This window comes from Euprymna scolopes, chromosome 7 (genome assembly GCF_053919585.1).
Source record: "Euprymna scolopes isolate OS-2025 chromosome 7, ASM5391958v1, whole genome shotgun sequence".
Classification (NCBI taxonomy): Eukaryota; Metazoa; Mollusca; class Cephalopoda; order Sepiida; family Sepiolidae; genus Euprymna; species Euprymna scolopes.
Window position 1 is genome coordinate 86,885,423 of NC_136488.1, and position 22,500 is coordinate 86,907,922.

General features: G+C 34.3%; 1 protein-coding gene across 21 annotated transcripts in view; it reads left to right on the forward strand.

The window, feature by feature from the left end:
* The window catches only part of LOC145279820 (otoferlin-like), a 1,618,966-nt gene that overhangs the window by 566,457 nt on the left and 1,030,009 nt on the right, over positions 1-22,500 (forward strand). For all 21 annotated transcript variants that reach the window (XM_080131202.1, XM_080131198.1, XM_080131211.1 and 18 more), the window contains 5 exons: positions 3,433-3,619; positions 7,301-7,487; positions 12,392-12,603; positions 15,854-15,962; positions 17,264-17,553. In XM_080131202.1, the coding sequence (XP_079987328.1) occupies positions 3,433-3,619; positions 7,301-7,487; positions 12,392-12,603; positions 15,854-15,962; positions 17,264-17,553 (985 nt within the window). The remainder of the gene's footprint in view (positions 1-3,432; positions 3,620-7,300; positions 7,488-12,391; positions 12,604-15,853; positions 15,963-17,263; positions 17,554-22,500) is intronic.

Sequence of the window (22,500 nt, forward strand, 5' to 3'; positions counted from 1 at the left end):
GCTAAATTAGTTTTATTTTAACTATATTTCTTATAAGGATTCAAAAATTGAATTCATGTTCCTCGGCAGTCTGACCGTTCAACAGATCATGCTTGCTTAAAATAAAGGATTCCTAAAATATCTCATTTAAAAAATATTTATAATGAGTGCATTTTTAATTAAAAATTCAAGTGACGTGTGAATTAATAATTAAATACGCATTTGACAGATGTGAAACTTCACAGTATTTTCCTTGGCAAAAATTGCGCGTGGTTAAATGTAAAATAATTCTTTATCTCTCTGAAAATAAAATACAATCACTTTTGAACCAATTTTATAAACCTCCTAACAATTTTTGAGAAATTAAACAGAAAAGGACCACTTTTCGTAAAAGTCAGTATTGTGGCCGTTGTACTTTATTCTGTGACCTTATCAGGCCATGTAACTTTTAATTAAACTTCTTTTTATTTACGTTGCTCGTGGTATAACACAACCACTTTTTTTTTTGACGTGAAACATGTTAATTTTGTTTGTTTTTACAAATTTTATTGCGAATTATTCTTAATTTCTTTTTGTGAGCTTTGCAAAATTTAAGCATTATTCTTATGGCTTGCATGCTATCTATAGAGTTTCGCCACATGATTGAGAACATAGCTTCCGCTCCGGAGGTGGATTTTCCATTGTTTCAATGTGTGTAGATTGGAAGGGTATACTGAAGTACTCGCTAAAGATATCTTCAGAATTGTATTTGTTTGTATTTTTGCAAGGAGGTTTTGCCGTCCTCCCACATGCAGAGCTTGGTATGCTCAGATGGTCACTCATTTACCAGGCTTAACTTCAGTACCTAACCGAATCGTTTTGTCTACGTGATTATACTATATGTGTCAAAGAAAGCACGCACACACACACACACACACACACACACACACACACACACACAAACGCACGCACACACACGCACGCACACACGCGCGCGCGCACACACACACACGCACACACACACACACAAAACTATGCTGCCAAAATTAAGGCTTGACCACCAATACTTTTAAGAAGATGAATGGTCTTAGCAATGACAAGTCCAAGTACTGCCATACACAAGTAAAGAGTGTGAACCACTTAATATCCAGTTGTTATAATTTTGTTCTGAGGTGACTACAATACAATGTGACACAATGAAGTGTGCAAATATCCTCACTGGACAATCCATAAAAAGTTGAATGAACAGTGTCGCAACAAGTCCTGCATGTACAAGAACAAAAAGAACAGAAATAATTCATACACCATGCACTATGACTATGCAATTCGTACAGCTATGTTCTGTTGTGGGTAGATCAGCAGCCTATAGAGAACGTTTTTGTTACACAGGCATCACCACATTATCCAGGCCACGAGGCCACTCAAGGATAAGGGTTAAAGAGTGTACAGTAGAAATTGGACAATATAGTAATCATTAGTAATGAAAATTCGGTAGATTTGATAACTTATATGGAACGGCTCATCAAGAACTTATTTACGTTAGACTTGAACACAACCATATTGTAGTCAGCCAGAAAGCAGAAAAACGGAAGACAATTCCACAGGCATGCAGTTCTAAGAAAGAAGCTTTGTTCATGGAATCTACGTTTAGGTTTAGGCACAGATAAAGAGTGGGGGGAATTATTGATAGTGTTTACAGCTAGACGAGTGTTTCTTGTAAAAGTTAGGCGAGAGGGGGACCATAAACTGAAGCTCAGTCGAGCACTTTCCATGAAAATAACGATACAGCAGAGACAAACTCGCAACATCTCTTCTGTGAGATAGAGGTTGCAGGGAAGAGAAAAGGGCACCTCCTACAAGGCTACGAAGTATATTTTGAACTCTATCAAGGCAGGACAAGTCCTTTCTAGCAGCTCCTGCCCAGATGTGGCAACAGTATTCCATCCTTGGACGTACCTGGCTCTTATATAGATAGAGAATTATATCTTCAGAACTGTTTTTCTTTTTGTTTGCTTTTTGTTTTTTTTTTGCAGGCAGGTTTCACCATCCTCCCAAATACAGTACCTGGTATCCAAGTATGGTCACCTTTGAGTGGATAGATATTTTTGTAATAAGAAAATAGCCCAAAAGAAAAGAAAAGCAGATTACCTAATTGTGAATATTAAATGTTTTTCATGTTATTGGGCACAATATAATAATCAATAAAAAATTGGCTCTATAATAATGAATAAAAAATTTGCATATATTAAAATATCATATTTAAGCATATTTTACGACCAGGCAACGCCGGCAAGCTGCTAGTTTCTAATAATATTCAAATGCAGAACGATATCTCAAAAAAAACAAAAAAAAACTATATTACTCATTAGATAAACATATAATTACACTTGATATGTATGACAATTTTATGTCATCATCAAATATGGTAATTCTTACTTAAATGTAATCTGGCATTGTTAAGGGATCGTCACAGATTTTATGCTATGTTATCATGTAGTTCTTAAAAGTCGTTTAATCATTAATTACTACCGTTCATTCAAAATCATATCTTGTTTTCTGGGTGTCATCATTATTCGCACATATATGTTGTCATCTTGCCGACTAATGACATTTTTGTTAGCTCTAATAAAAACCATCTGACATGCTTCTCATATAAATTATTCAATTAATTAATTCAAAAGCAGAATCTTAGAAGATGAATGCTTTATACACCATGATCGTCCAGTAGGCTGCAAGTTTAAAAAAAGGAAAAAGTAGAACTTATTTTAAGCTCATCACTTAATTATTTAATCTATTAAATTGGTCTATTTTGTATAATGATAAAAATGTTCACTAATCAGTTAGGAGACTGGGGTTCAATCCTTTGTCGAGTTATGCCAAATACTAAAAAAAAAAGGTACTTAAACCCCATTGCTAAACATTGAGTTTTATAAGGTGAAAATCAAGGATAAGTGGAGAAGTGGAGCAATCCTAGGAAAGAAGTGACGCTTTCTCTTACATTTCAGTGTATTTGCTAATGAAAAAGGATGCTTTCAAGTTGCCTTTGACTGTGGTCAAACATTTTACTTCTTATACCATCTTAAAAACGCATTTAAAAACTCACCATCACTGCTGTATTTCCTCCCAGGAATTTTGTCAGTCCGAAAATAGTTGACGTCATTAGCTTCCAGCTCCTACAATTCCGTGAGATCAATTTGGCCTTCGGGACAAGATCAAAGTGTAGTATCTGTTCTTCAGATGCTGCACTTCTATTTCTTGTTCTCTTTCGGTGGAGGAGAAATCCTTCACGACTGAGACAATTTTTATTTTTGTACCTTTTCTCCACGTTAAAAAACGACCCTGGTGTCTAACTCTGTCCCGTGGGGAGGCATAGTAAATAGGTACAACATATACAAAAATAAATATACTTTAGCTAATATCTATACTAGCAAGCATACCCAGCACTATTTAACACTAATTAAACTTTCATTACAGAAACCTATTGCTTCCCGAAGGTGTTCCAGTTGACAGACAGCGAGCCAGGTTTATTGTGAAGATCTACAAAGCAGAAGGATTACCGAAAATGAACACAGGAATTATGGCTAACGTGAAACGAGCGCTGACTGGTGAGGCTAGGGATTTGGTCGACCCATTTGTGCAAGTCAGTTTTGCTGGACGGAAGGTAAGATTTGACTATGAAATTAATATGTTATTTGTATTGAGTATTTCCTGGGTTTTTTTTTTATGTCTTTATCAAGATTTTTTTGTTATTTAATTATAAAGTTTGTAGATGTTCACACTCCTGTCCCTGAAATATATCGAAGATGTTATTTAATTGGAATTCATTATTGAGATGAGTATTATTTATTAATTTATTTATTGCGGACTATTATCCTCATCTTTCTTAGTTGTTGTTTCATGACGTTTCGGCCAACTATTCCTCTGGACTTCGGGGCCTGTGACGCAGTGGATAGAGACATTGAATCTCTATGGTTCGAGATGAGAATTGTCTGATGATAGTGGTTTCAATCCTACCAAAAGCCGGCCAGAGGCCCTCTTGGCCAAAACTTGGTGAGACGACAACAACTATGGATGGCAGTGATTGTTGAGGATGCAGTTAGGAGATTCAGAGTTCCTATCCTGTTGCGGTTACCACCTGACAAAGACCAGAGGAATAGTTAGCCGAAACGTTGTGAAACAACAACTAAGAAAAAGGAGGATAATAGTCCGCAATAAATAAATTAATATCGAACATGATTCTTTATATTGCTTTTTTATTTAATAAACCACACAAGTCTTTGCTCTTTAGAAAGAAAAAAAAAGCTGCTCTTTCCCTGTTTCATCTATGACTTTAAGAACTTGTTTCAGAATCCAGCAATTTTCCAACATTTCTGTTATAGTATTACCGCACCTGCACCCACTCTTTTTAAGACTTTCTTGAGTCTATGTATGCATTTTTATGACAATCGGACTGGGAGCAAGCTGTTCAGGGTTTGTTTTGAATAAATGTTATTTCGAACATATTACCTTTGTATTATACCTTATTTCAGATAAATATAAGGCTGGTGCAAAAATAATGTGTTTTTTTTATGTTGAAGTTGAACGTAGAAAACGACATTATTTTTGCACCAACCTAATATAGTTACAATAAAAATATATAAGGAGGGAAACTGCCCACGTATCCACAAAACTTCACAGTGTCGACGCCACAAGGCATATCATGACACAAAATGACAACTGGTCGTCTTGGTACCCTCTTCTCTCAAACTGCCTTTTTCCTTGGTTGGTATTTATTTTTATTTATAAAAACTTTAGATGGGAATTTCGTTTTTCCATGGCGCATTCCACTGGCCCTTATTAAATTCGTCCAAGGCAAAATTTCAATATGACTGTTTTCAAAACTTGTTAATTGAAGAATGTTATTTTCAAAGCTTCTGCACTCTTCTTTTAATTGTTATGACTTTTGATGGCATTTCTTGGTTTGAAGATTTGTCAACAATATTTACGTGCGTGAATCCAGCTCCATATGCGTGTGTGTACAACCAGCAATAATTCCGGTTTTGCCCAGAATAATATTCAACACTAATAATAATAATAATAATAATAATAATCTGAACTCCACTAGAAGAATTCAAAGAGTACTGCGACTTTGAGGAGGCTTACTGCCACTCAAGTTCCTAACAAAAAAACAATGAAACCAATGGTAAGTAGCTGTTCCGATAGCACAAAGTCATTTGCATCGGTCATTGAAAAAGGGGGAGAGAACTGGAAATCTAAGGAGACGTCTTGTCACTCAGACTCCAGGGTACACTATTGGTTATTATCAGTGGACAATCACTGACGATGACCTGTGTGAGAACTTCTAGTGAGTACTGAATAATAATAGGTTTTTATTTAGATATTTTACTTAATATAAATGAGTAACAGCGTTATATGTTTTCACCCTTTTCAAGGGTACAATAGTGTCGTTTATAATTACTTGCAAGCAAATTTTTTACAGATTCAACCGAACTATAACATTGATAAAAGTACTATATTTAATGACCACCACATTCATCGTTATCTTGTTTCATAGATTCATAAATGCTTTAGTAATTGTACTCGACTTTGCAGCAAAGTATTCTTGCTTCATTATGCTATAATGTTGATTGTTTTTTTTTATTTTTCCACTCGGGTAGTTTGTAACTTTTTTGAATGATACAATAGTCTCGGTTTATAGTTCCTATTTACTTGCCTCCCCATGGGAGCAGAGTTAGACACAAGGTCGATTATTAATGTGAGGAAAATCCAGCTCCCCAAAAAGAAGCAGTCTGGATTGGAACAAAAATTAAAATTGCCTCAGTCTAAAAGGATTTCACCTTCACTGATCGAAAACAGAGAGATAAGAGGATTATCAGAACAGAGACTACACTTCATGCCGCAGTTAATGAATTTTTTCATGAAATCAAAGTGGAACCAATAGTTGTTATCAGGTCAAAGAATGGGTCACAGAATTATTATTTTTTTAATTTTTTTTTTTTTACATTGGGATCACCACTTATCAAGGCCCGGAAGCCACTCGGGGATAAGGGTTATTTTATGTACAATAATCAATGGGATAATATTGTAGCAATAGTTGGTATTGGAGATTTGATAAAGTGGCTTACTTAAGGGGTCGATTAATCAGGAATTTGTTTATGTTGGACTTGAAGATATCCAAGTTGTAGTCAGGTGGGAAACAGGCAAACGGAAGAGAATTCCACAGGCATGCACTTCTCAGAAAGAAGCTATGTTCATGGAATCTACTTTTTGATTTAGGTACAGATAAAGAGTGGGGGAAATTACTGACAGTGGTTTTAGCTAGATGGGTGTTTATCGTGAAGGATTAGCAAGGAGGATCAGAGATTGGAGCTCGGACGAGCATTTGCCATGGAAATAATGATAAAACAAAGACAGGCTCGCAACGTCTCTTCTGTGGGAGAGAAGTTGCAGGGAAGAGAAGAGAGCATCCCCCACTCAGCTACAAAGTCTATTTTGTACTTTGTCAAGGCAGGATAGGCTGTTTTTAGAAGCTCCAGCTCAGATGTGGCAGCAGTACTCCATCTTTGGACGTACTTGGCTTTTATACAGATAGAGAATTGCATCATGGTGGGATCCTTCTACCGTTCCAGAAGATATCTCACTACTGATGCAATTCTCTATCTGTATAAAAGCCAAGTACATCCAAAGATATTTACTTACAAGGACCTTTCACACAGGTCATCAAAGATCTCTCCTTGAAAACAGCCTGTAGTGTTCCCTGGAAGCTGAGTGATAACAAGTTTCCCCAGATTTCTAGTACTCTTCATCTCTTTCGATTACATTTGCAAATAAATTTGCGTTATCGTAACAGTCTTTTAAAATTGTCTCCACTGGTCTCCACTGGAATTTGAGCGGCAATATGCATCTCCAAGGTCCCAATTCTCTTCTTCACCCTTGTCCAGCGGAAGTCAGGTCAGTGCTCTCTCCTCAGTCTTTCCAGCCTCTTTGATCCTTTTCAACTATTTGGCATCACTCTTTTTTTTCTTTTTTTTGTGAGGAGAGAGCGGTGATGGGGCAATGGGAGAATGTGGGGGAAGGGATAGCGAACTTACAGATATGCAACTTCAATGTTCTTGCTCTCTTGTAACGTTTCTTCATGTTTTGCCTCTGCAGCAGTTTGTCTGGCCCGCGCATGTAACTCATGCATATTAGTCTCCGCATTCAAGGGTTTTCCTTAATATTTCAGCTGTCATTATTATTATTATTATTATTATTATTATTATTATTATTATTATTATTATTATTCAGAATAAGTCTAAACTTACTTTATGTGTGTGTGATTTTTTTTTTCTTTTTTTTTTAGGGAAAAACTTCTGTGAAGAAAGGTGCCTATGAACCAGTGTGGAACGAACAACTGATTTTCAACGAGATGTTTCCACCATTGTGCCGTCGAATTAAGATACAACTCCGAGACAACGATAGCGTCAACGATGATGTGATCGGCACACATTTTATTGATCTTGGGAAAATATCTAATGAAGGAGAAAAAGGTAAGTGCTTCACAGAATTTTTTTTTTTTTTCTGATTTTGGAAATTTTAGAACATTCATAATCACTTGTGGAATTTTCTCTGCCAAGGAGCTTGTGTATTCGATCGAATTTATTTTTTATGTAAAACCTAACGTCACCAAATATGGTCAAAATGTCGATCTTTTTTCTTTTTTTTTTTTTTTTTTACACAGTGATCACCACTTATCAAGGCCCGGAAGCCACTCAGGGATAAGGGTTATTGCAAGTACATTAAGTTAGTGAGGAGATTTGCTGAAGTGTTTACTTAAGGGGGCGGTTCATTAGGAATTTGTTAACATTGGACTTGAAGACATCCAAATTGTAGTCCGGAGGGAAGAAGGCAGACGGAACAGAGTTCCACAGGCGTGCAGTTCTAAGAAAGAAGCTTTGTTCATAGAATCCGCGTTTTGATTTAGGCACAGATATAGAGTGGGGGAAATTTTTCACAGTGGATTCATATTATGGTCCTCTCTTGTGAAACATTTGCAACAAACACTCGTCTAGCAACTATAAACAATTTTCCTTGCTCTCTATCGATGCCTAAAACAAAACGAAAATTTACTGAACAAAGTTTACTTTTACGTCTATGGAACACAATATTGCAGCACTTCCTCCCAGCTGACTATAACATTTTTTCAAGTTGGGGCAAGTTCTTTTAAATAATTAACCTGTACCCAAGTTCCACCATTACATATCTTTTTTTTTTTTTTTTTTTTTTACACTTAGGTCACCACTTATGAAGGCCCTGAAGCCACTCAGGGATAAGGGTTATTGCAAGTACAGTACGTTAGTGTGGAGATTTGAAAGTGTTTACTTAAGGGGGCGGTTCATTAGGAATTTGTTAGCGTTGGACTTGAAGACATCCAAATTGTAGTCAGGTGGGAAGCAGACAGACAGAACAGAGTTCCACAGGCATGCAGTTCTAAGAAAGAAGCTTTGCTGTCTCACAGGCCACCTTACACTCATTAATCCTTATCCTCGAGTGGCCTTTGAGTCTTGATAACTGGTGACCGCTATCCATCCTAGTAAAACTTTGTGTTTGATTGCAAAGAGTTGTAGTCAATCTTCTAGTTGGAGTTCTGCGTCAACTATTAGATCGAGCAAGACGTTTGTCATATACAAAGGAGCAACACTTCTCCTGCCTGCACAACTGTCAATTTCTTTACAAAGCTTATGAATTTCACAATTAGACAAGTCCTTGAATGTATTAAATCCACAGAGAAAGACAGTTTTGTTCCACCAGTCATGACAGTGTTGTCCCCATAGTATGGCTAAAACCTTCAACGTTGAAGTGAATGTCACTTAGGACTGACTATTAATGAAATTATTTTATCTGCTGTACCATGTATCCATGTGAATAATTATATCATGAATTTTAGGAACTTTAAACCGAATCTTGTTTTAGATGTGTGATAGAACTACTAATTATTTCTTTCTCCCTCCCTCTCTCTCTCTCTCTCTCTATATATATATATATATATATATATATATATATATATATACTAGCTGTTCCGCCCAGCTTTGCTCGGGCCCTATGTACTGTTCATAACTTTATGTGCATATGTATATATTAAAAATGTGTGAATATGTACGGTAATGCCTTTCTATATAATAGGCTTCCTAAACTACCATAGAGAAAAGTTGGTAGAGACCGCACACGTCAATTTTTTTTAAACTTTGACCCCAATTTTGACCCTTAACATTTATTGTTTTAGGCTCAAATTAAATTAAAATGTTTGACCCATGTCTAAGTAACCTATATCTAAAATTTCAAGTGTTTAGACCCAAAATTGGTGGAGGAGTTTCGTAGAGTCTGCAAAGGTAAACTCTTTCAACTTTGACCTCTTGGTAGTCAAATTTTCGCCCAAAAACTGATTAAAAAGCTTACTGCATGTCTGATACCCTTTATGTAAAATTTCAAATGTTTAGACCCAAAATTGACGTAATATTTTCCTAGAGATCGCAAAGGTAAAATCTTTTTAACTTTGACCCCTTGGAAGCCAAACTTTCAGCAAAATAACGATTTAAAAGCTTGCCCTATGTCTGAATACACTTTATGTAAAATTTCAAATGTGTAGACCAATAATTGGCTGAGTAATTTGGTAGAGATCGCAGAGGTCAATTTTTTGAAATTTTGAGCCAATTATGACCCCTTAACATTTATTGTTTTGGGCTCAAATTGAATTATAAAGTTAGATCCATGTCCAAGTAACCTATATCTAAAAGTTCAAGTTTTTAGACCCCAAATTGGCAGAGGAGTTTGATAGAATTCTCAAAGGTCAAATCGTTGCACTTTGGCCTCTTAACAGCCAAATTTCTGGTCGAAAATCGATTAAAAAGATTTTCCCAACTCTCACTACCCCTTATGTCAAATCTCGCGTCTGTAGACCGAAAATTGAGTTATTTGGTAGGGAAATGTACACAGACAGACACACACACAGACATTTTCACTTATATATATATATATATATATATATATATATATATATATATATATATATATATTCTCCCTTCTGTTCTTTCCAGTAAATCCAATCACACCATGCAAGTTATAATTTTATGAAAAAAACAGAAAAGGAAAAAAGAGAAAAGAAAAAAGCCTTCTGAAATTTTTGGCTTTAAGTAAGAACGGTGGCTCCTGTCGCCTGCTGAAATATTTTTAGATTGAAACAGTAAATTTATTGTAGTGACAAGTGGTAACTTTGTTCATATAAATTAAATAAACTAATATATATATATATATATATATTCCGATTTTAACTGATATATGTTCATCTCCTCTGAGTTACCTGATGGAATGGGGTACAATATTTTCCATCATAATGCTGAAACATGTAAGACAGTAAAAAATAAAACATAGGCATTCGCCAAAAAAAATATCTAAACCTAAAAATATCAAAAAAATAATAATAAACACAAAACAATATGATTATAGACTGATTGTTTCATTTGGTGATTGCAATGTAATTTATTAGTATGTATGTATGTATTATGTATGTATGTATGTATGTATGTATGTATGTATGGCGAATGAACTCTTTTTCTGGGTCAACGGCCAACTAGCACCGTGTATATTTGTGTGTGTGTATATGTGTATTGGAGTAGAGAGGGCTCCCGTAAGCCGTGGTAAAGGCAACCTTTCTAGGAGAAGCAAATCTCTGATTTAAAAAACCATAAAGCGGAAGACCAGTACCCGCATTAAGCTGGTCTGCAGTTTAATTTGTTGCTGGCTATCTTGCTCTTGCTTTTTGCTGGATCTCAACATTTTGAACTGAGAGAGAGACTTAGCTGTCGTACAAAGCTAAGACTCTGTAACATCATATTTGTATAGATACTCCCTCAGACATTTGGGCTCATGGATTTTAAATGTCTGAGGGAGTGGCACTCGTCTGACAAGACGTTGCAATCATCATGTATGTATGTATGTATGCATTGTACGTACGTACTGGTAGGTTACATTCCAATGACTGTTAGTTAACACAAATCTTTATGTTGTAGTCTCATCGTATAGGACTCCAGCTAAAAACAGCATTCACAATCTCAGTTATTCAGAAACAGCATTCCGTATATCGTCCCCCCAAATTCTTTTATTTACAAACAGTTGTTTCTGCCCATTTCAACAACGTACATAAATATTACCGATGTTCATGAGAAGGCTTTATCAGTGCAGGAAAATATCATGAATCCTCCTCACGAAAACCGGCGATATTTTTGATTTCATGAAAATATGTTGTTTTTTGTTTTATGAAAATCGCTCACGACAAGGCGTGAAGTCACTTGATGTAAGGAGCTGAAAATAACAAAAGACAATTATCGTAAAAACAGGAGGTGCCTTTTGACTTTAAGACCGTAAGTAGGAGGAAAACTGTTAGTATGATTAAAGTTGTTGAGATAGGCGGAAACAATTGATTACAAATAAAAGTTTTGGGTTTTTTTCTCGGATATATGGAATGTTGTTCCCTAAATAACTAAGGTTCTACATGATGTTATGAATACATATTATACATAATATCAATTATTTATCTTGATTTGAAAAATAATCAAATCTGTATATATTTATTTATGTTTTTATGCTTAACTTCCAAAGACGACCAGAGCTATGTGGCTGTATTGGAATAAGATGCTGTTAAATGTAGGCTTTTAATAGTTAAAAAATCATAAATCTTTAGTTATAATAATTGTGATATCATAACTTTTTAGTTTACATAGTTAAAACATCATAACTTCAGTTTTAAAGTTAAGACATTATAAACTTTACTTTTAAAAGTTAAAACACCATAAACTTTTGTTTTAAAAGTTAAGACATCATGAACTTTAGTTTTAAGAATTAAGACATCATCAACTTTAGTTTTAAAAGTTTAGACATCATAAACTTTAGTTTAAAAGTTAAGATATCATAAATTTTAGTTTTAAAAGTGAAGACATTATCAACTTAAATTTTAAAAGTTAAGACATTATCAACTTTAGTTTAAAAGTTAAAACATCATACATTTTAGTTTTAAAAGTTAAGACATCATACATTTTAGTTTTAAAAGCTAAGACATTATCAACTTTAATTTTAAAAGTTAAGACATTATAAACTTTAATTTTAAAAGTTAAGACATTATCAACTTTAATTTTAAAAGTTAAGACATTATCAACTTTAGTTTAAAGGTTAAAACATCATACATTTTAGTTTTAAAAGTTAAGACATCATACATTTTAGTTTTAAAAGTTAAGACATTATACATTTTAGTTTTAACAATTAGAACATCATAAATTTTAGTTTTAAAGGTTTAAATTTGGAGATTATTATAACCTTTCCATTCATGGATAATATATTTGCTGGTCATGAAAATGGTGCTTCATTATGTACGTTGGATGATTTACTTCTTTCCATTTTGCAGGTTTTCTCCCAACTTATGGCCCTGCCTGGGTAAATTTATATGGTTCAACCAGGTACTATAGTCTTCTTAGCGAGCATACCTACCTGAACGATGGACTGGGAGAGGGCGTCTCCTACAGAGGACGACTGTTAATTGCTGTTTCAGCAGAAATTGTTGATAATCTGGACGCAATTACCCAAGTGGATTTGGAAACTTGCAACCCAGTACCCGAAGTAAGTCAACACCTTAAATAAAAATTCTTCAACACATTTCAAGAAGTTATTTTTTAATTAATATTCGTAAGACTTCATTTAATTTATAACCAAGGAAAATACTTCTTTTTTTTTTTTTTTCATAGGCATCACCACTTATCAAGGCCCAATGACCACTCGAGGATAAGGGTTAAGAGTGTACAGTAGTCAAGTGGACAATAAAATAATCGTTAGTAATGGAAATTCGGTAAATTTATTAACTTAAGTGGAACGGCTCATCAAGAACTTGTTTATGTTGGACTTGAAGACAATCAGATTGTAGTCAGCTGGAAAGCATGAAAACGGAAGACAGATCCACAGGCGTGCAGTTCTAAGAAAGAAATTTTGTTCATGAAATCTACGTTTAAGTTTAGGCACAGATAAAGTGTGGGGGGAATTATTGATAGTGTTTTCAGCCAGACGAGTATTTCTTGTGAAAGTTTGGTGAGGGGGGACTATACATTGAAGCTCAGTCGAGCACTTTCCATGAAAATAACGATAAAGTAGAGACAAGCTCGCAACATGTTGAACTTCAACTTATGTTGAAATTCTACTAATTGTAATTATATTCATCTGTTTCATGATTCTTTAAACCTTCTGGGATCATGTGAGGCGCTGCATTGCTGAACATTTCATCAATTGCCTCCACCCCTGTTAGTATTGAGCATCATGGCAAAGCTCAGTACAGAAATAAACAAGTGGAAAAGTATTCTTTTTTTGTACTAACAGTTCAGCCTGCTTTGCTTGGGTCCTGTGTACTGTTTATAATTCATGTGCATATGTATATATATATTAAAAAAATTGATCCATGTCTAAGTAACCTACATCTAAAATTTCAAGTGTTTAGACCAAAAATTGGTGGAGGAGTTTCGTAGAGTCTGCAAAGGTCAACTCTGTAAACTTTGACCTCTTGGCAGCCAAATTTTCGCCCAAAAACTGATTAAAAAGCTTGCTGCATGTCTGAATACTCTTTATTTAAAATTTCAAATGTTTAGACCGAAAATCGGTTGAATAGTTTACTAGAGATCGCAAAGGTAAAATCTTTTTAACTTGGACCCCTTAGCAACCACATTTTCGGCCAAACCCGGATTAAAAAGCTTGCCCTATGTCTCGATACACTTTATGTAAAATTTCAAATGTGTAGACCAAAAATTGGCTGAGTAATTTGGTGGCGACCGCAGAGGTCAAATTTTTTTTTAATTTGACTCCAATTTCGACACCTTAATATTTATTGTTTTGGTCTCAAATCGAATTAAAAAGTTTGATCCATGTCCAAGTAACCTACATCTAAAATTTCAAGTGTTTAGACCCAAAATTGGTGAAGGAGTTTTGTAGAGTTTTCACCGGTCAAATTGTTGAACTTTGACCCCTTGACAGCCAAATTTCTGGCTGAAAACCAATTAAAAAGATTTTCCCAAATCTCAGTACCCCTTATGTCAAATCTCGAGTCTGTAGACTGAAAATTGACAGAGTAGTTTGGTAAGGAAATGTACACACACGCACACACGCACACGCACACACACATTTTCACTTTTATAGATATATATATATAGATAGATAGATAGATTATTTGGATTTTTTTCAACTACTGTTCTCATCTTGAGTGCTATTTTCACAACGTTTCGGTCGATTATACTCCAACCTTCTCTAGGTGGAGTTTGTCAAACTCGGGAATCTTAATCGGACTCAGGAATATCTGTTGAACTCTGCAATATGCATCGAATTTTGAATAAAACCCTGTACTTAATCAATGGTGATAGCATGATCTCGTTCTGTCAGTCATGACTGGGTAGAAGTCCTAAGTAATTCGCAATTGTAATTTGAATATCATCCACATTGAGAATTGAACCTTTAACCTCCAGAATACTGTAACTTTATAACTGAATTTTACCAAGTTCTTTATCCACTATACCACGGATTCTTCTATATTTTGAATATAGAAACTGAAACACACAATTGCTAAAGAGAATAAGCTGCTTGTATCACAAAATAAATATAAGAAAAAATAAAACAAGACTGAAGTTCTTGAAATTCATGGAAAACGGCAAATTATCAGCAAGCGAAGCATCTAAAGTTAGTAAAATGTGTAGAAGTCATGCAGAGAACATCCCCTGTAAGATGATTTGGTCAAATGAGGATCGATCAGTTTCCACTGCATACTAATTTCAACTGACCTGGATATTGGTATTAAGACAGCTTTCGAGAGCTTTTTGATACTGACTAATAGAGATGTCTCTTCTACTTCTGACACTGAGTGAAGCTATCTGCACTGGATACATAGTCCCCTTAGAAGATTTTCGGTAGCCGGACTTTCTCCCTTTATAATTGTTTCCTTCAAATGAACATCGGTAATCTATAATATAAAAGGCAACACTAGTGCATGCGTTTTTGTATGTTCAGCAAAGGTTTTTTTCGGGGGGGGGTTCTCTAGAGGGTTATTATGTTTTACAACTTTTTATATACTCTCTAGATCATAATATCTACGATATGCGAAGGGACGTCATATCTACATTTATTTTGATTGACTTTTACAAAAACCATGCTATTCCATCCTCTTGCGGGTGTGTTGGTCTTTTTTTGTATAAATAAAGTCAAACTCACCGATGCAAAGTCGTTAGCGGCCTTTCTTGCCAGGACGTTTTGAAAGCAATTAGCTTTGATCACCGTGGGGAAAACCCTTCATATCAGAAAATCGCTATTCATTTGAGAGTTCCTCCTTTTTCGGGGAGCTTGGTTCCCCCAATATCGTGGGAAACAAATAAATGAAACAGCGGAAAGCTGAATTGGCCTTCGGCCAACGTCTGTTTCTGCACCTGCTAGCAAGTTAACTTTTTGATTGACATCGCTAAATTTCAAGGCTTTCCACTTACTGTGGCCTCATAGCGTAGCAGTAGGATGTGAGGTTTTCTTTCACTTTCTTTTCCGTCTTCGGGTTCGTCACGGGTTCAAGCCTCCCTCCCTACTAGCACTTTTTTTTTCTTTTACACCTCCAAACACTCGGGCAACGGCGGGTACCCCCGTTAGTCTCTATATAAAAACAACTTTCGCTGCTGTTAGTTTCAACACAATGAAGTTTTGTTGTTAGTTATTATATTGTTATTTAGCCAAGAAAAAGAATCATCCATTAATCTAAGGGAGGCTACTCTTCATTACTTACATTTCCTCTATTGAAACAAGCTGGACGATGCTGGATTCACTAAGCTTGTATTAATCATTTTTTTTATTTATTTAGAGTGCCGGTGGAAAGAAGGAGGAATACTTTTTATTTGGTTCCATCTTGGAAGCCACAATGATCGACAAGAAAGTCGGAGAAAAACCAGTACATTTTGAAATGAGTATAGGTAAGATTTTAGTTTTCAGTTTTATTAATCTGGAGAAATGTAATGCCTCCTATTTTTTATTCCGCCAATCAAAGGGGATTGTAAATTGCATTGTTATGGTGATCGAACTTATGCATTAATGACCTGAAAGTTTCATCTCTGTGTTGTAGATATTGACGGTGTAAGACTCTAAGAAAGCAACCCCTATTATGGACATGCGTCAGAAGCAGAGATGTGTCATTGGCAAAGTGCATTGAGAATTGGAACGGCCCTCAGATGACAAAGCGCGCGCTGGACGTCCATGTACATCCATCGTTCATCATTGTCAAACCGACAAAATTGCATTGAGAATGGTGGTGACTACGTAAAAAAAAAAGAAATTCTGGAGCACAGAAGGTCGCTCGTTTTAGTGGTACTACTTCTGCCTTCGTAGCTCTTCAACATTTTCAAGTTAAAAAAATATGTGGCTTTACTTTTGCAACAACCCTGATCTCATTCAGAATTCCACTTAGGTTAAACTAGCATAAATGAAATCTACCCAATTCTTCAATATCATTCGAAACTTTTTTGTCTAATTACAAAAATTCACTTCACAAGCATAAACCAAACCTTGATAATAATGTCTATGATGCTTGATGACACGCCTTTCCCATGTTGGATTGAGCCCATAGTTCTTCACACTTGGTTGTCTCTTTCTAGAACCAACATATATATATATATATATATATATATATATATATATATATATATATATATATATATATATATATACACACCGTCACGCAAACGTTAGCAAGTTTTTTAAAGAAGCATTGGACGAAACCATGTAAAGGAAGTGAAAAATTAAACAGCAATCCCCACCGTCTGAAATGAATTCGGAAGATATACTTCACTCTATTATCATAATTTTTTTTTTTCCTTTTTTTCATCTTTGTTCTTTCTCTACTGATTTATACTTTTTTTTTCTTAATTTTCTTTCAGGGACGTTTTCTTTTTAATGTTTCTCGATTAAGATGTTATTTTATATGAATAATAGTGTGAACACTGGCAGAGTATAATATTATTGCTTATGTTTGAATTTATGTTTTGAAGCATGTTGTAAACCATAAATCTATAATGCTGATCCAAAGATATCATCATTTTGTTGAAGTAATGTTTTAAGCTCTATTCATGAGAAAGTTCACATAGCTAGTTGGAAAAACCTCAGACTGAAAATGTCAAGGTTTTGGTTTCGATTTTCGGCCGCGATATTCACTTTATTTGTTGGGAATTAATTATTTACTATTATTTTCTGAAACTGTTTTTTTTTTTTTTTTAACCAGGAAATGCTGGTAATGTCTTGGACGGTTACAATTCTCCGACAAACCAAGATGAAGAAAGCAGTGAGGAGACAGAAGAATCGGAAGACGAAAAATCAACAAGTAGCATGCTTGGGGAGGTGCCGCAGTGGCAGAGCACGACCCCGCCAGTGAAACCCATCACAAAAGATCGAATTTACTACATTATGCCTTATAATGAGCAGAAACCATGCATGTACGTGAAGGAGAATTTTGAAGACCACCGTCGACGGATGTACAATACGAATATACTAAGCAAAATAGTTACGAAGTTGGTAAGTAAAACTACAAATATCTTTTTCGGTTTATTTTTAGAGCCAGAGTAACCGACTTTGTTTGATTTTTCGTTACTGATATTTATCATGTAAACTGTCAGATGACAACAAAGATATTACCGTCAACAACCACCATTATATAGATCACATTGTCACATATATGATCCTGTAAAGATGAAATAAGATATAGAAGTGTACCAAAATACTGTAACATAATTGCGTTATCATTTTTGGGTTGGGTTGTTAGGTTGTTTTTGTTCTATGGCACATCAACCCTTTTCAGGTGATTTAATGCCGAATCCAATGATTCGGGAGAAAATATTTTAATAGAATATATTTGTTATTTTTCAAGTCGGTTTCTATTTAACCCATAGCTGGAGCCCTAACAGGTACTACCACTCCGAGTCAGAGTGGACCTGGGAACAATAGCAATTAAAGGGTGGCTCCACACTCCATAAATATATATATATATATATATAGTTTAAGGTCAAGCATTTTTGGTGTGGCTTATATATTTAGTCAACAACCAATATAATAATAGTAAAAAAATAAAAAAAAATAAAAAAATAATAATGATAATAATACATGGAAGAATATCAAGAAAAAGTGGAAGTGGAACAAGGAGAAAAAGGAGAAGAGAAGAAGAAGGAAAATGAAACCGCTGCTTACTACGAAGTTTATTTTGAACTCTGTCAAGGCAGGATAAGCTGCTTTTAGCAGCTTCAGCCTAGATATTTCAACAGTACTCTATCCTTGGACGTAGCTGGCTCTAATAAAATAGGAAATTGTATTATTTATCTAGCGACCTTGGCAACGAATTTGGTGTACGTGTTCTATTTAGTGTCGGTGAACGCGAAAGGCTGCTCTCCCTCTCTCTACACTTAAGAAAAATCGAACTTTATAAAATTGGTACTGATAGCGAGTAGCTGTTTTGGTTACGTGAAATGACAAAATAAATACCTTTCTCCTCCACCAAGAAAGATTGTGCCCATTTTACTTTTCGACCGATTCTACGTAGAATGTGTTGTGTCCATTACAGTGAAACAGACGACTACGTTATAATACCACAAATACTCTACAACCATAATTATGAAAATAATAATTACATATAGCAAGCACATAGGACAGTACTACAACACACCAAAAAAATGTAAAATTTATCAGTAACCTTTACTTGTTTATATTATAATGGAAGGAAAATGGATCTAATTAAAAACATTCCGTTCACATATATCCATTTAATGTATGTTTTTGGCATTTATTTATTACTAGCGGGGGATACCCGGCGTTGCCCGGGTGTTTTTAGGTGTGTTTATGGGGGGGGGTAAGTAATAACCCTGCTTACATATTATAAAAAAGATGATGTTAAAAAAATCGGAGAACCCCCCCCCCAAAAAACGGAAAAAAAATGGTATAAACCTGTCGGATCGAACCTGCAATCTTAAGATAACAACGCTGTGTGTGTAGGGGGAGGGTGTAAACTAAAGAATAAGCGAAGTAATAACCCTGTTTAAATTAAAAGAAAAAAAAAACGTTGCTCGAGTGTTTAAAGGTGTTAAAGAAAAAAAAATAGTTTTGGTCGGGAGGCGGGATTGAACCCGGAAGCCTTGACGCGGAGCCAACCACTTAACCGTCTCGGCCACGACTGAGAGTAATTGATTAGCGTGTTAAGTTAAAGCTTATAAAGCGAGTGAAAAAGGTTTGATTGACAGGTAGATGGTAAATGAGGTCATGGCAGGAGCGTTATGATGACGTGGCAGTATTTTTAGTTTTTGCTTCCCCAAGATGATGGGGGGGGGAGCAGCTCCCCATTTAAAGGGGATTATCCAAATCGAATAGCAATTGTCTGATATAAGGAGAAACTCCACATTGCATTAAAAGCTGATTGCTTTCTGGACGTTTCGGCGCGAAAGCCCACGAACCGTTTGAATTTAGTTTCACTGTATTTATACTAAAAAGCCAAACAAACAGGTGACAGAGCGAAATAGTGTGAATCTTATAAAAGTCGATGTAAATAAATCTAGACGCGCGTTCGCAAGTCATAGATATTATTATTCAGGCGGTATATAAAAAGTTCTAAGATATTGTAAGCCCGTGGGAAATGCCGGCAAAAAAGCCTTTGCGAGACATACATAAAATGATCACACATTTTGCCTTTTATATATATAGATTTTATTTAATTACATATTGCATGTACACTTATATAACTATTTATTGCGGTTTTAGTTAAAATTATTTAACTATTTACTTATTATATATTATTCAATTGGAACTCATTATTAAGATGAGTATTATTTATTCATTTATTTATTGCGAACTATTATTCTCATCTTTCTTAGTTGCTGTTTCACGACGTTTCGGCCAACTATTTCTCTGGCCTTCGTCAGGTGGTAACCATGACAGGATAAGAACTCTGAATCTCCTAACTGCATTCTCAACAATTACTGCCATCCATAGTTGTTATCATCTCACCACGTTCTCACAACAACTATGGATGGCAGTAATTGCTGAGGATGCAGTTAGGAGATTCAGAGTTCCTATATTGTCATAGTTACCACCTGACGAAGGCCAAAGGAATAGTTGGCCGAAACATTGTGAAACAACATCTAAGAAAGATGAGGATAATAGTCCACAATAAATAAATTAATATTACTTATTAGCTTAATTATTGATCTATATATATATATTTTTTTTTTCACACGGTGGTCACCACTTATCAAGGCCCGGAAGCCACTCAGGGATAAGGGTTATTGCAAGTACGGTACGTTAGTGTGGAGATTTGATGAAGTGTTTACTTAAGGGGGCGGTTCATTAGGAATTTGTTAACGTTGGACTTGAACACATCCAAGTTGTAGTCAGGTGGGAAGCAGGCAGACGGAACAGAGTTCCACAGGCGTGCAGTTCTAAGAAAGAAGCTTTGTTCATGGAATCCACATTTTGATTTAGGCACAGATAAAGAGTGGGGGAAATTTTTCACAGTAGATTCAGCTAGATGGGTGTTTTTCGTGAAAGATTGGCGAGGGAGGGCACCAGAGATTGGAGTTCAGACGAGCACCTGCCATGGGAATAACAATAAAACAAGGATAGGCTCGCAACGTCTCTTCTGTGGGAGAGAGGTTGCAGGGTAGAGAAAAGGGCATCCCCCACTAAGCCACGAAGTCTATTTTGTACTCTGTCAAGGCAGGATAGGCTGTTTTTAGCAGCTCCTGCCCAGATATGGCAGCAGTATTCCATCCTTGGACGTACTTGGCTTTTATATAGATAGATAGATATTACTTTAATTATTATATATATTATATTTATTACAGATATAACTACTATTATATATATTATATTTATTACAGATATAACTACTGCGGTTATTATTGTTATGTTAACCCCGATTTTATTTATTTTCTATTAATTGCATTTAACAAGAAATCTCTCTATTTTATTCATTAACTAATATTTATTCATTAAGCCGTCCTATCATAATAAATGGATTACTGTCAATAACCACAATTCAAAAATTATATACTCACATCAACATACATCATAGAACTCAGACAAACAAAAATCCCTATCAGAATCTGCAAAAAATAATATAAATGTAAATTTATCATTAACCATGTTTATGTATATTATAATAATAAATACCTAGAGCCAACGAAAGTTTTAACTTGAATGACACTAAAGCTGACACGAAGTGTCTTTGAGATGTAAAATAAAAATACTACTATCATTAACAATACTGATAATAATAAATAAACAATATTAATAAATATACACGAATAATAATAAACACAAATAATAATAAATAAACAATGATAAAGAAACATTAATAATAATAAACGCTAATAATAATAAATAAATAATGATAATAATAAATAAACAATAATAATACATAAACAATAATAAATATATGCTACTAATAATAAAAATAATAATAATATAAATGATAATAGAAAATAAATAATGGTAATAATAAATAGATAACAATAATAATAAACAATGATGACAAATAATAACTAAATAATGACAAAAATACTCGTAAACCATAATAATAAGTAATAATAAATGAATAAATAATTATAATAATAAACTATAATAATAGTAATAACAATAATAATAATAATAATAAATAATAATAATATTAAATAAATAATAATATTAAATAAAATTTATATACAGTTCGCCTATAGATTATATATTTGTACTAATTGGAGGATTTGATGATAATAATAATAATAATAATAATAATAATAATAATAATAATATAAGAAATATAAGATAATAATAATAAGAAGAAGAAAGATAAGATAGTAATAATAATAATAATAATAATAATAATAATAATAATAATTAAATGGTGGCAAATTTATGGCTCTAGAGAAATAACAAGGACAAAATCAAGTCGATGTTAATTAAATTACTCGTACATATAGTTTTGAAAATCTTTCAACCATAAAACTTTTCAAGATGTTATTTAAAAAATATATTTAATCAACAACCAATATAAACATAATTACAAACACCATATGTATCGAAACTCACAGTAAACTTTATTTCCATGGCAAATGTTCAACTGTAATTCAATCTGTGCCCCCCCACCGCACAAAACATTCAAAACAAACGGTCGCCGAGTTACAATCACTGTCAACAATATTCCCTACTCTATACTACGTTACTGCTTGCTAGATAACTACAACATAGTTGTCGTTAAGTCCAATGTAAAAAAGTTTTAATTGATCCATCCTCTTAAATAATCAAATTCTACCCAATTTCTACCACTACTCATCATTACGATGTTGCCTCACCGAGCCTCTAATATTCATTAACGTTTATCCTCAAATGGCATTCAGCCTTGATAAGCAATGATTTCCTTGTATATATATATATATATATATATATATATATATATATATATATATATATATATATAATTTTTTTAAGTAGTAAAATTTTATT